This window comes from Tamandua tetradactyla, chromosome 2, assembly GCF_023851605.1.
Source record: "Tamandua tetradactyla isolate mTamTet1 chromosome 2, mTamTet1.pri, whole genome shotgun sequence".
NCBI lineage: Eukaryota > Metazoa > Chordata > Mammalia > Pilosa > Myrmecophagidae > Tamandua > Tamandua tetradactyla.
Genome location: NC_135328.1, coordinates 157363836 through 157378360, shown reverse-complemented (window position 1 = coordinate 157378360; position 14525 = coordinate 157363836). Strand labels below are relative to the sequence as shown.

At 35.9% G+C, this 14525-nt stretch overlaps 1 protein-coding gene across 6 annotated transcripts in view; it reads right to left on the bottom strand.

Annotated features, from left to right (window-relative positions):
- Positions 1–14525, bottom strand: part of DOCK7 (dedicator of cytokinesis 7) — a 444028-nt gene that overhangs the window by 175300 nt on the left and 254203 nt on the right. For all 6 annotated transcript variants that reach the window (XM_077149435.1, XM_077149436.1, XM_077149437.1 and 3 more), the window contains 4 exons: positions 12786–12926; positions 12590–12703; positions 10934–11104; positions 8749–8888 (listed from right to left, as the gene is read on the bottom strand). In XM_077149435.1, coding sequence (XP_077005550.1) covers positions 8749–8888; positions 10934–11104; positions 12590–12703; positions 12786–12926 — 566 coding nt within the window. The remainder of the gene's footprint in view (positions 1–8748; positions 8889–10933; positions 11105–12589; positions 12704–12785; positions 12927–14525) is intronic.

Sequence of the window (14525 nt, the reverse complement as noted above, 5' to 3'; positions counted from 1 at the left end):
AAAGTTAATGGATGTGTCTCTGCAAAAAAATAAGAACTGAGGAGAAAGGAAATGCTACATGAATTCAGTAAAACATAAATCTGAATCCATTAACTCCTTATTACTTATTACTACATTTGAATATTAAAGAACTTAAGACCACCTATAGTTATATATTAAAGCAAAGACAAAAAGTCAATTTTAAGCAGCTGTAAATTTTATTTGATAAAATCAGATCTTTTCACATTTACCAAAAGATTTTTTTTTAACCTTTATTTGAAGGACAAAACAAAAAAATCCTTTACCTAATGGATTATGTAATCCACAAGTTGGGGTTGCCTGTGGCTGTCTATTTAAACTGAACTCCTTCCTTGCTAATACATTTCATTTTCTGGACTCCGATGCCCTCAAAGTTAAAAATGAGCTAAATGAGGGCAGTCTCACTTTCACATTGTCTTTTGCCTCTCTTCTTAGACTAAAGGCATTCCAATGGATTAGATGCAAGCCATTCCAATAAAAAATTCACCCATTCAAACTTCAATTGGCCCTTAATGCTATACCCAGTATTAATCTGAGATCCCATTCTCTCTCCTTAGGCCTCTTGCCAATAATATCATTAGAAGATTCCAATTTCCTATAAGAGAATAAGGCCATTCTGAATTTGCTCTAGCCAGATCTTTCGATACATCTCCATTTCTATACCTAACAAATCATCTTTCCCTTTGTATCAGAAAAGTTGTACCTTCTCTCAGAAGGTTATTCCTCTACATATTCAAGAATCCTATCTTTTTTTTTTAATAACTTCCATGTCTGCTCTTGCTAAAATTTTCCCCTCTTTCTTCAAATAAGGCTTTACTCTCTTGCAAATATATCTTCAATTGAACCTAGTTTCCTCCAGCTTATACAAAATCATCACCAGTAATAAACTACTACATTATAATTACTTCAGTAATAAAGTTCCCAAGTATAGAGTCTATACTAAGTGGCCATTTACTTTCTCATTAATCTACTTTCTTTTTTTTGAAGCGAACAGTTTTGAATACTTACAACATGGTACTGTAGTAGATTCATTATTTAATAGCTAAATGACTTTTAAGAAGAATTTAATCTTTCTAAGTCTCAATTTCCCTACGATTTGAGGATTGTAACATAAACTTACCTCATAAAATGGCTGAGAACTAAGTTACATAATCTATGAAACAAGTTAGGAATAGTGTGTTGAACAGTAAATATTACTTTTTAAAAAAATTATCTTTTAAGATCAAACAGTAGTTTACAGTCTGGGATTTGAAACTAAGCAATCTTACTCCCAAGCCCTTGATCTTTTCAACTATTTTATAAAGCTATATAAGAAATCTAGATGAAGATTCCCTCTTCTCCTTTCCAGATTTTTATTCAGAAAGTATATTTTTAGAGATTGTCAAGAACTACATCTAATAGACATCTCTCAGACTTCATTTTCTGGCTATCTCTGCCAACTCCTATGCTATGCAATTTTTCCAGTAATTTCTCTAAAAATTTTCCAAATTCCTCACACTCCCTATGTTTATTACCAAAGCACAGATTACTAGACAGGTGTGCCAAATCAGTCTAAAGGGAAGATTTACATTGCCTGCTTGGAAACTGGGCTTTTATCCTCCTGGACATGAACAAGTAAGGATTTAAACTTCATTGCCAGTGACTAATACCTTATACTTAAAAGAGGCTCTAGGGAAAACCCCCAGAATCAGCTGAGACTCAGCATCAGGGGACTGAGAAAACCTCCTCGACCAAAAGAGTGAAATGAGACAAAATAAGTGTCAATGGCTGAGAGATTCCAAACAGAGTCGAGAGGTTATCCTGGAGGCTATTCTTACACATTAAATAGATACCACCTTGTTACTCAAGATGTAGTGGAGAGGCTGAAGGGAACTGCCTAAAAACGTGGAGCTGTGTTCCAGTAGCCATGTTTCCTGAAGACTATTGTACAAATGATATAGCTTTCACAATGTGACTGTGTGATTGTGAAAACCTTGTGTCTGATGCTCCTTTCATCTACCTGGTCAACAGATGAGTAAAACATATGGAATAAAGATCAATAATAGGGGGAAAATATTAAAATAAATTTAGAGTAAAATGCTGGTGATCGGTGAGGGGGAGGTGTGGCGGGTATGGTATGTATGATTCTGTTTTCTTTTTATTTCTTTTTCTGAATAGATGCAAATGTTTCAAGAAACGATCATGATGATGAATATGCAACTCTGTGATGACACTGTGAATCACTGATGATATATGTAGAACGGAATGATCAAAAGTTACGAATGTTTGCATCTGTTTGGTGTTTTTTTGGTATTTTAAAAAAAAATTTAAAAATTAATTAAAAAAAAAAAGAGGCTCTAGGTTTAGGATGAAGCTGAAGCTTCTAGTACAGCTGAGAAGTAAAGAACCAGAACCTTGAAGCCATCATTAAGCTACTGATTGTACTATGCTAAAAAACTCTGTATTTCTTCCAATCATGAGATAATTTCCTCTTATTAGTGAAGACAGCTTTAACTGAGGTTTTTTGTTTCTTGCAATCTAAGAAGAGTGAAACTATAAAAACCATCTTCTATGACCACAATGGAATGAAGCTACAAATCATTAATAGATGGAACACTGAAAAATTTACAAATATATGGACTTTAAATAGCACATTTTAAAATAATCAGTGGGTCAAAGAAATCACAAGGGAAATCAGAAAATATCTTGAGATGAATAGAAGTGAAAACACAACATGCCAAAACTTACGGGAAGAAACAAAAGCATGGTTCTGAGGGAAATGTATTGCCTGAAATATTTATGTTAAAACACGAAGAAGGAAAGCTTACAGGAAAATGGTAGAACAGGAAAGGTCAAGTTCACCCCTGCTCCAAAGAACAGCTAGAGAAGGGACAGAAAAAAAACTGGGAGAGTGATTCCAGGGTGTAAGTGACCCGGAGGCCCTAGTTGAAAAAGCAGAATTGAGATGGAGAGAACCGGAGGCTGGCTGAATAGTGCAAACAGCCTAGCCTGTCCATTTTCAGATAGAGACCTGGAGCCGTCAGGAGTGCATGGACAGGGAGACAGGAACAGGGAAGTAAGCGAAGCTGTGTTCCTTGAAAGCGCTACACTCATGCGCATGGCCATACCTTGTAATCTATGATGCCCCCCCAACCCACGGACCTAAATCTTGTCACCCACACTTCAACTGAGCTGCAAGCATCACCGTCCCCACAAACCCGTCATATGCATGCACAAAAGCCCATCCCAGACCAACCCACCTCTCCCACACAAGTGCACAGTCTCGCCCCGACCCTCCCAAGACCTACATACGGCAGCTAGCCACTCAATCCCATCTCCCCCGCCCTACACCCTGCAGGCAGTCACCTGCACATCCAGGCTACTACGTTCACCTTCATACCCGGGATGCACCAGTACCCAGCTCATACAGTCACTCAACCCCATCCGGCCCTCCACGGAGCTCTGCCCATGTGCACATCAGCATCCGGTCCCCAAGATGTGAGCACGCACACCCACCCATGTACACCATGCCCTGTCAGCTCTAGGCAAGCACTGACCTGTGCATCCAGGCCATACCTGTCCCCAGTGCACACAGACACAATCTCACCCTGCTGCCCCTGAGCTCTGCATACATGCACACCAGGGCCCAGTACTCTAAACCCATGCACACCAGGTCCCTGCTTCCCAGACCCACACACACCAGGGTCTTGCCCCCCAAATCCATGCAACTATAGAGCCACATCCTCCCTGTCGGGTACCCAGGTATCTATGCATAGACCTCTTGATTTCTGCACCCCACACACCTACCCTGCACATGTGCACACTCTTGCCCTAACCCATGGCACAAGTGCCATATATTAGTGAACATTTTCACCACTATTATTCAACATTGTACTAGAAGTTCTAGAAAGAGCATTCTGGTAGGAAAAAGAAATGAAAGCCATCCAAATTGCAAAGGAAGAAGTAAAACTTTCATTATTTGCAGATGACATGGTACTATACTTGGAAAATCTGAGAAATCTACAACAAAGGTACTTGAGCTAATAAACAAATTCAGCAAGGTGGCAGGTTATAAAATTAATGTGCAAAAATCAGTAATGTTTCTATATACAAGCAATGACCTAACCGAGCAGTCAGTGAAGGAAAAAATTCCATTCAAAATAGCAACTGAAAAAATCAAGTATCTAGGGATGTAAAGGACTCATAAAAGGAGAACTACATAAAATTGTTAAAAGAAATCAAAGAAGATCTAAATAGGTGGAAAGACATTCCATGCTCATGATATGAAGATTAAATGTAGTTAACATTCTACTCATTATAATCTATAGAGTCAATACAGTACCAATACAAATTCCATCAACCTACTTTGAAGATTTGGAAAAGCTAGTTACCAAATTCATCTGGAAGGAAAAGAGAACCTGAATAGCTAAAAGTATCCTAAAAAAGAAGAATGAAGTGGGAGGATTAACTTCCTGATTTTAAAACTTATTATAAAGCCAGTGTGGCTTTATAATAAAACAGCATGGTACTGGCACAAAGACAGAAGTATTGACCAATGGAATTGAATCAAGAGTACAATAATAGACCACCAAATCTCTGGTAAACTGATCTTTGACAAGGCCCCCAAATCCACTGAACTGGAATAAAATAGTCTTTTCAATAAATGGGCACGGGAGATATCAATAGCCAGAAGAATGAAAGAGGGCCCTTACCTTACACTCTACAAAAAAATTAACTCAAATTGGATCAAACATGTAAACTCCTAGAAGAAAATATAGGGAAATAGTTTCAAGACCTAGTAATAGGAGACAGCGTCCTAAACTTTATACCCAAAGCACAAGCAACAAAAGAAAAAATTGATAAATGAGAGAACTCCTCAAAATCAAATGCTTTTGTGCTTCAATAAAAGACTTTGTCAAAAAAGGTAAACTGGCACCCAACTCAATGAGAAAAAACATGTGTAAATCACACATCGGATAAAGGTTTGATATCCTGTATACATAAAGAAATCATGCATACAGAGGCTAAAGATATGAGCAGACATTTTTCTGAAGAGCAATTACAGATGGCTAAAAAGCACATGAAGAGATGTTCATTCTCATTAGCTATAATGGAAATGTAGATAAAGACTACAATAAGATACATACAATAAAAATGGTTGTTATTAAACAAACAGTAAACTACAAATGTTGGAGGAGAAATTGGGACACTTATGCACTGCTGGTGGGAATGTTTAATGGTACAACTGCTATGGAAGACAGTCCGAAAAATGACGATTTCAGTAGTAAGAGAGAATTTCTATTTCTACTTCAGCCAGTCAGCGTCTCCTGGGGAATTCATCAAAAACCACCATCAGAATAGAATTCCCAGCTTGCCGCCTGCCCTACAGAATGTGGATTTGCCCATCCCCAGGCATGTGAGGCAATTCTTACAAAAATCCCATAATATTTACAATTATCTCCTGTTGGTTTTCTAGAGAACCTTGACTAATACAGCTTTAGTGTTGGGAGTGGTTCTTGAGAAACAGAATCTCAAGGACAGGATTCATGAAATGGTTCTGGGTATTTTCTAATTGGTTCTCTAATCAGAGTAGGTTCAAAGATACTAACGACTCCATTTCTGATAATCAAGATGGCACTGATAGTCCATCGCGTGAGCTGGCATTAGAGATCCACAAAATATCACCACTGGAATCAAGCTATTCAAATATTTATAAGAGGCAAGGCTTGGGGGGAGAGAGTTTTTGAAACCATAACAGGGTTTTGTGTGTATAAAAGATATGATGATGTTAGCTGGTGGTTCCAAAACATGCTGGAAAGTTATAAAAGAAAGGGATGAGCTCAAGCCTTCAAATTTTAGTACCAAATGAAGGCCATAAAAGTTTCTTATGTTACCTGAAATAAAATCTTATTTCATGTAGCAGCAGATTTGAGATTTATAAAAACTAGACCTAGAGCCTCACTGTAGGAGTGCTGAATTACAATGTAAACCAAATTCCCATACTTGCATGGCATCTCCTGTTTAAGTGAGGGCAATAGTTGGAAAGCAAAGGGATACCGAAAATTGGAATGGTGACACATGCGTTGTTAATGCCGAGTCTTTGCCAGATAAACCTGCTCTGAAGAATCAGCTATGCCACCCCCAGGGTGCTCCGAGGAACCAGCCATCCAGCTTCCACCTAAAGAGATTAAACCTGCTCTACTTTGATCAATGGAATTTTAGCTCAGTTCTGGCTCACATTGGGTCCAGTGGGTGCCCATACCTATTTTGTGGCTATTTCCCCTGTTCTAGAATGTAAGGATTAGTTGAGCAGGCACAGCAGCACGCTAATATAATATGAAAGTGACATACATGAAATAGGGTTCAAGCAGGTCCTAAAAGGACAAGTAAGTTACATGAGAAGTTCCTTATAAGATGTTGATTGAGAAAGAGAAAACTTGGGCCTGGTTTACAGATGGTTCAGCAGGATATACAGGTACCACTCAAAAGTGGAGAGGTATAACATTACAGCCCTTTCTGGGACAGCCCTGAAGGACAGTGGTGAAGGGAAAATCCTCCCAGTGGGCTGAACCTCCAAGACTGCACTGGGTTGTTCAAGGAGAAATGATTGGAGGTGCATTATACTGATCAATGGGCTGTCGCCAATAGTTTGGTTGTATGGTCCCAGACTTGAAAGGAACACAATTGGAAAACTGGTGACAAAGAGGTCTAGGGAAAAGGTATGTGGCTAGCCCTTTCATAGTGGACAAAAAACATAAGATATTTGTGTCCCATGTGAATGTTCACCAGAGTGTGATTTCAACAGAGGAAGATTTTAATAGTCAAGTGGATAAGATTACCCATTCTTTGTATACCAGTTGGCTTTTTCCTCCAGTGACTCCTGTCACCGCCCAATGGGCTCATGAACACCATGGGGCCACGGTGGTAGGGATGGAGGTTATGCATGGGTTGAGCAGTGTGGACTTCTACTCACCAAGGCCAAACTGGCTACAGCCACTGCTAAGTGCCCAGTCTGCCAGCAGCAGAGACCCACACTCAGCCTTCCAATACGGCATTACTCCCTAAGGTGATCAGCCTGCTAACTGATGGCAGGTTGATTAGTTTGGACTGCTTTCATCCTGAAAGGGGCAGTGTTTCACTCTAACTAGAACTGACACATATTCGGGATATGGGGTTACCTTCCCTATACACAATGCTTCTGCCAAAACTACCATCTGTGGACGTACATAATGCCTTATTCACTGTCATGGCATTCCACCTGACATTGATTCTGACTAATGTGTGGTAGGGTGAAGACCAACATGCAAAAATTGGTAGTGTTTCATTCACCAGTAATGAACAATCCAAAGAGGAACTTAGGGAAAAAATTCCATTTATAATAACAACTAAAAGAATCAAATATCAAGGAATAAATTTAATCCAGGATATAAAGGACTCCTATCCAGAAAAATACAAAACACTGCTAAAAGAAATTAAAGAGGACCTAAATAAATGAAATGATATTCCATGCTCATGGATTAGAAGACTAAATATTGTCAAGACATCAATTCTATCCAAAGCACTTTGCAGATTCAATGCAATTCCAGCCTTTTTTTTGAAGAAATGGAAAAGCCAATCATCAAGGGACAAACCATCTTCAAAAAAATGAAGTTGGAATACTCACACTTCCTGATTTTAAAACTTATTACAAACCTACAGAGATCAAAACAGCATGGTATTAGCACAAGGACAGATATATGGAAAAATATAATCAAACTAAAAGTTCTATGGCCAATTAAATTTTTTTTTTTTGCATGGGCAGGCACTGGGAATTGAACCCAGGTCTCTGGCAGTGGCCAATTAATTTTTGACAAGGGTGTCAAGTCTACTCAATTGGGAAACAACAGTCTCTGCAACAAATGGTGCTGAGAAAACTGGATATCCATACGGAGAAGAATGAAGAGTAACCTCTACCACATATCATAAACAAAAATTAACTCAAAATGGATCAAAGACCTAAATATAAGAGCGCTATAAAACTCCTAGAAGAAAATGTAGGGAAACATCTTTACAACCTTGTGTTAACCAATGGTTTCTTAGACCTTACTCCAGAAGCATGAGAAAAAAAAAAAAAGTAGATAAATGGGACCTCATCAAAATGAAAACCTCTGCATCAAAGGATTTCATCAGAAGACAACATGGATGAACCCTGAAGACATCATGTTCTGTGTGATATGCCAGAAACAAAAGGATAAATATTGTATGATCTCACTAATATAACATTATTAGAATTAGCAAATTCAAAGAGTAGAAACTGGAATACAGGTTACCAGGGGCTGGGGAGAGGGTAGGGGAATGAGGAGTTAAAGCAAAATTGGTACAGAATTTCTGGTGGGGATATGGAAAAGTTTTGGTAATATGGAATGGTAACAGTATAGCACTACATTGTGAATGTAATTAATACCACTGAATTATTTATTTGAATATGGTTAAAGGGATAAATTTCAGATTGTATATATGTCACTAAAAGAAAAACTGAAAAAAAAACACCACCTTATCACTGTACAACATGTATACTATGGACTACAGTTAATAGTACAATTATAAAAATATTCTTTCATCAATTGCAACAAACATACCATCCATACCAATCCAAGGATGTACAGTGTATAACAGGAACTCTGAATTTTTGGCATGATTTTTTTGTAACCTACAACTTCTCTAATAATTTTTTTAAAAAGGTATCATTAACAAAGAAACTGGTTTACTCACCCTTCAGCTTCAGGGTCTAAAATGATAGCCAATTCAGTTAAAACAAGCCCTGCCAAATAATGCTGTTGGCGGAAAGGCACAGACAACTCGAACATATTCGCAATCTTCTGGTCCTGTACATTTGTAGAAAATCCAGAACTCTGTTGAGGAGTGGGGTAGAAAAAAATTAAAATAGCTGTATAACAAAATATCCTACAGACAAACAGTATTATACCAGATGAAATGTAAGTATTATCTGAAAATGAGATAAACTTAAACTAGGGGTAGTTTCTTTAATATTACTATTATTAGCATTGACATAAAATAATTGCTGTTACTTTTAACATAGGAAGTTATGATGAAATAATACTTCTAATTATTTTTATTTCCTTTTTCTCATATGAACCTTTTGCATTGTTTTCACTTTTATTCTCTTACTTAATCAATGATAGTTAGACTTTCAATGATAGTCTGAAGGAAAAAAGAATTCACTTAAATCCAAATGTTTTATATTTAAGTGTTCATCTCACAGTGCAGTAGAAATATTCACAGTCAAGGCTTCCAGAGAAATTTCAAATACTTAACTGTTTTTCAGAGGACATTCTATCTTTGGAAAACTACTACCATTTTTCAGTCCACTCATTAACTGAAAAGTTTTAGAAGTTTTTTAATACTGCAAAATTAATATCTTACAAGGTATACTTCACGATAAGAGCATCCTCAAACTCACTTTTCTATAATCCGTATTCAGTGACCCTCCAAATGTTGGGTGTTTCCCTAAACATAAGTAATAGATTTAAAATTTTTTTCTATGGAGAAATCATCTTTCTAACAAGTATGTAAAATTTCTACTTCCTCCTCTCTGCAGAAAAGAGAGAAGTCTGTCAGAATCTGAAAGATACATGGTTATATAAAAATGTAGGGAATAAGATAATGGAAAAAATTCTATGGGTTTCTGGCTGAATGTGATGATCAGTAGGGAGTCATATATAAACAGATGTGTCTCATTAAAGGTTTTAGGAACTGAACCTACGATTAATTTGTCTCTGACAATAAAGCCCCACTTTGGCAGGCGAAAGGGGAAGAAAACCAAAGACCAGACTCCTCCACTAGAGACAGAAGTGTGTGCTAGTCACGTGGAAGAGTATGTGGAAATAGACTGATTCATGAGACTTTTATAAAGGCAAAAAGAAGAGTTATGGGAGATATCTGATGTTTTCTAGTTTTTCTAACTGAAGTTTAAAATTTTCTTTTAAACATATGAAGCTGAGATCTATCCTAAGAAATTATATTTTAACTGATTCAGGAATTAAATATTTCAAAAATAAAATTAAGAGCTTAAGATCAATTTTATTTTAGACAACTCCAGGTTAAGAAAGTGTTTTGCCTCAGGAATAATGTAGCCGAGAGAGTATTTTACGAGGAAGGAATAAAATATAGGCTTCTTTAACACTGTAAACCATAAAATCCCTTACTCTCAATTTGTACAACAGGGCCAAGAATTGTTACAACAGCCCTTAGCTATTGTTACAGTAGTTAGGGAAAATACTAGCTATTTCAAGTGCCATGCAATGAAAACCTATAAATATTCATCTAGTTTCCTTTGGATTTTTTCTGGATGTAAGAGAATTGTTTAGGGCTTTGTCAGTCCTGTGTTGCAGTTTGACTTCTTTCTCTGCTCAGTTATGCTTTATCCCCTTTCTTTCACAGGTATTGACCACCGATAAACATCTTGCACCCCAAATTCCATCTTAATGTCACCTTCCAGAGAACCCAACTCATGAAGGCATACAAATAGGTGAGTTTATGTAGGTGAATTCAAGTACATGTGCATGAATCTGTAACAGACAATAAAACATATTGAATAAAAGCCTGGACACTAGAACAGAGTCAGCATGTAACTTGGTTCAAAGCCTGGCTCTGTCACATTGTTTTGTATGACCTTGAGTAAGTTACAAACCTTTTCTGTATTTTACATCTGTAAAAGAGGAATAATAAGTCATAGAGTTGCTCTAATGATTAAATAGGTTTATACTTTCAAAGCACTCAGAACTGATCCTATCATCCAGTTACTATTCAAAGAGTATTAGTTATGTTTTCTCAGTGCTCATATTTTTTTCACAAATATAGACTACACAATAGTGTGTGTGTGTATATATATATTAATACACACACACACACACATATAATCATACATTTTGCATACCTGAGATGTTGCAGAAGAAACTGAAGGTGATGGAGATGCAGGTGGAGTAAGTAAACTGCAGGGTAAATTTAATGTAACATAGTGCTCATGACTGCAGATGATTCTCAGAAAATCCAACCTCAAAGACACCAGGACACTTGGGTTCGGTAATGAATAAAGCCTTGAGGATACCTTGTAAGCATTGCATAAATAAGAGAACACCAAAAATATATTTGATTTCTCTAATACAAAGAATAAAGGAATAAAGAATTAAATAACAGTACTCAGCAGTAAGTTTTTACTCAGCAGGCAGTTTTGGGTTTAAATAATAAGCATCAGCTTTGTCTAGAGTTGCTAAAATATGAAATTCAGAACTACAAGCTTTATGCTATAAATCACATTTGACTAACCTAAAAGCCACATTCTCATAGTTCCAAGATAGCAATAATGTTTCTATTTCTCAAAGATGCACTTTATAATGAACTGCATACATCAACAAAATAACTACATATCTATCACTCAAAAGAAATTAACCATTCTTTTCATAGCACTTTGTATTTACTTGTTATTTTAATTGCCTGCTCTTTGTTCATTTTCTTAACTACACCATAAGTTATTAGAGGAGACATACTATAAACTGACTTAAAAGCTTTAGTATCCCTATGGTCTAGCCCAATGCTTGGCAAATAGTCTTCAATATTTGAAGAATAAAGAAAAGACAAGTTTTATTAGCAATAGTACATGAAATTTGGGAGAAAAGTAAAAATAATACTTAGTATTATAAATATCTGCAAGTGGGTCAGTGCTCTAGCATAGTTTTTAACTTCTCTGACCATAAGAAGAAACAAACAGTAATGGCATTCTATAGAACGGATCTTCAAAATTCTAAATATTAGACTGCCAAAGAGCATTTTTGATCAGCTGTTCCCAAAAACCAATTTGTGACCAGCTATGAAATGTTTCACAAATACTGTGTTCTACATTTCACTCCTCCAAGACTCAAACTTCTCAATAGTTGCGGAATGGAACCTGAGACACTTTAATTTTTTTTTTTAAAGTTCCCAAAATAATTCTGCAATGATTATACAGCTCACTACTCAAGTGGCCCATTAGGACCAATAATTAATGTTTTCCAAAAGACAGATTTCATTGATCAGCTAATAAAAGTTTTAAAACAAAATCAGCTTTTGTGGAAAAGTTCCAACATATTCTGAGTGACATTTGGGACTCGGGTCTATATAACTGTCTATGATTCCTAACTCTACAAATTTCAAGGTTGCAATGGGAATAATACATGGCAAAATGCAGTTGCTTTAAAAATTACTTAAAACGCAAAATATTTGGTTAACTTTTCATTCAGGATAAATGCTATTCTTCCATGGCATTGTGGGGCTGCTTTACATTTAGACTGTTGACTTGATGGTCTATCCAGAATGGGAATTAAAAAGTGGTCGTCAGTCAGCCAATACAACTCAAGGAAAAGCCAACTATATTGGCATCACCTTCCCATATCTTTGTATGCTGAAGAAACAAATATAATTTATTCCTGACTTAATAATTCAAATATCCTACATTTTTAAACATAACTAAATGGATATATTCTTGAAGGTCACTTAGCTACAGCCCTGAAAGAAAGAATACAGAGTTTAAATTATTTGATTACTATTTATGTATTACCTGTTTATAGCAGGATTTTATAAGGCTAAAGACAAATCCTCTGTCCATAACAGATAACAGATCATTGAGAAAGAATGCAAGGCTTGTGTTGAGTCTCTCAACCATTTCTGTGTCCTCAGAAACAGAATAAAAAGGAAAATATTAAAGTATGATAGTTTAATCTTAGTTTGAAAGAGAAAAAATAAGTTATTATTACCTTCTGAAATCGTGAAACTATATCACTAGCAATTGTGCTTATAAGAGCTGCAATGTCATCCATGAAACGTTCTGGAAAACGATTTTTCCTTGGACCATCAAGTTTATCATTAAAATATAAATGGTGTACCATGCTCTTTACCTGAAAAAAACATATACAGTATTAGTTTGAATTATTAATGGATTTAATTAACAGTTACAACAACTTTAAACATTAGGCCTATTTTTTGCCTATACTATGTGATTTAAAGACAACTGAAATACATTTAACTCCTCTAATATTTTGAAAAAGTTCATATTTTGCATGCCTCCAAGAAATACCAAACACAAGATACCTCAATCACTGAATCACCTTCATAAAATTATCTTAGCAATAGGAACAAAGTTGTGTATGAAAATTTTTTAATGGAAGTTTGCCAAGACTCAGTGATTTGCCATTGCATAACTACCAAACTGTAAGAACTGTGAGGTTAGAAACCTTATCTTCACTGTAGTGTTCATCATCCAGCATAATATGGCATATAGTTCAATAAATATTGGATGAATAAATATTGATAATAAAATGTTTGTTAAAATTTAGCGGAGTGGGGCGGGCCACGGTGGCTCAGCAGGCAAGGATGCTTGCCTGCCATGCCAGAGGACCCGGGTTCGATTTCCGGTGCCTGCCCATGTAAAAAAAAATTTAATGGAGTGATTTAAGCTTACAAAATACTTCTACATACAGATTATTATCACAACACTGAGGTAACAGTAATAAAGAATTTGAAATTCAGGGAAATTGAAGGAAGGTCCTACAGTTATTAAAAAACAGGATCTAGTCTTAAACTGAAGTCTTTTGACTACTTTATAATTATGACATCTGAACATACATTTAGGATTATCAAAAAATAAGCCAAAATTACAATTTTGATCTTATATTAAAAGAACATTTATTAAAAACATGATGTTTATGCTTTAGAGAAAGAAATGAGTTGCTTCTTCCTTATCTGTGGCCCCCAATTTATCTTTTCTGTAGATTAGTAAATCTCTAGAGAAAGATATCTTGTTACTCTCAATACAGATAAATTCAATGCTGAGAATAAACCCTATAAAATAATCTGGAGCTCCCTTTGTTTCTTTCCTTTCTTTGGTTGTTTTTTTCCTCTTTGTTTCCTATTTATTTTAGCTTTTAGAGACTCTATGGTTAAGTGAAAGGTTGAAAGAGCCAGAATGCCTAGGTCTGAATCCTAGCTCTATAAAATACAAGCTGCATTATGTCACAAATTACTCACCCTCTTTATGCTTCAATGTTACCTAGCCCATAGGGCAGTGCTAGCATATCGTGAGTACTTATTAAAAAAAGTTTAGTGCTCTTGCATATTTCTATATACATATATGTCTATTCATGTCTTTTTAGTAATATTAATCTGTTCGTTCAGTTTTAATACCATTTATTGAATTATACAAAAAGCGTTTTTTGTTTTGTTCTTTTTAGGGAAGTAACTGGCATTTCCCAGAGGTAAGCTTTCTAAACATAGTAATACTGGTGGGTTTGGAATAAAATCTATAGTACTGCCATTAAACATCTGCATGTTCAGACTAGGAAAGGATGTGTCACAAGTTTCCTTAAAACAATGACTACTTTCTACAACAATCTTTGAAAACACGGAGTTAAATGAACTTCACAAAAAAAAAAAAAAAGAACCTCACACTAATTCTATCTAAACAGTGCTGGGAGTCCAAAGTATCTTTTAAGAGATGC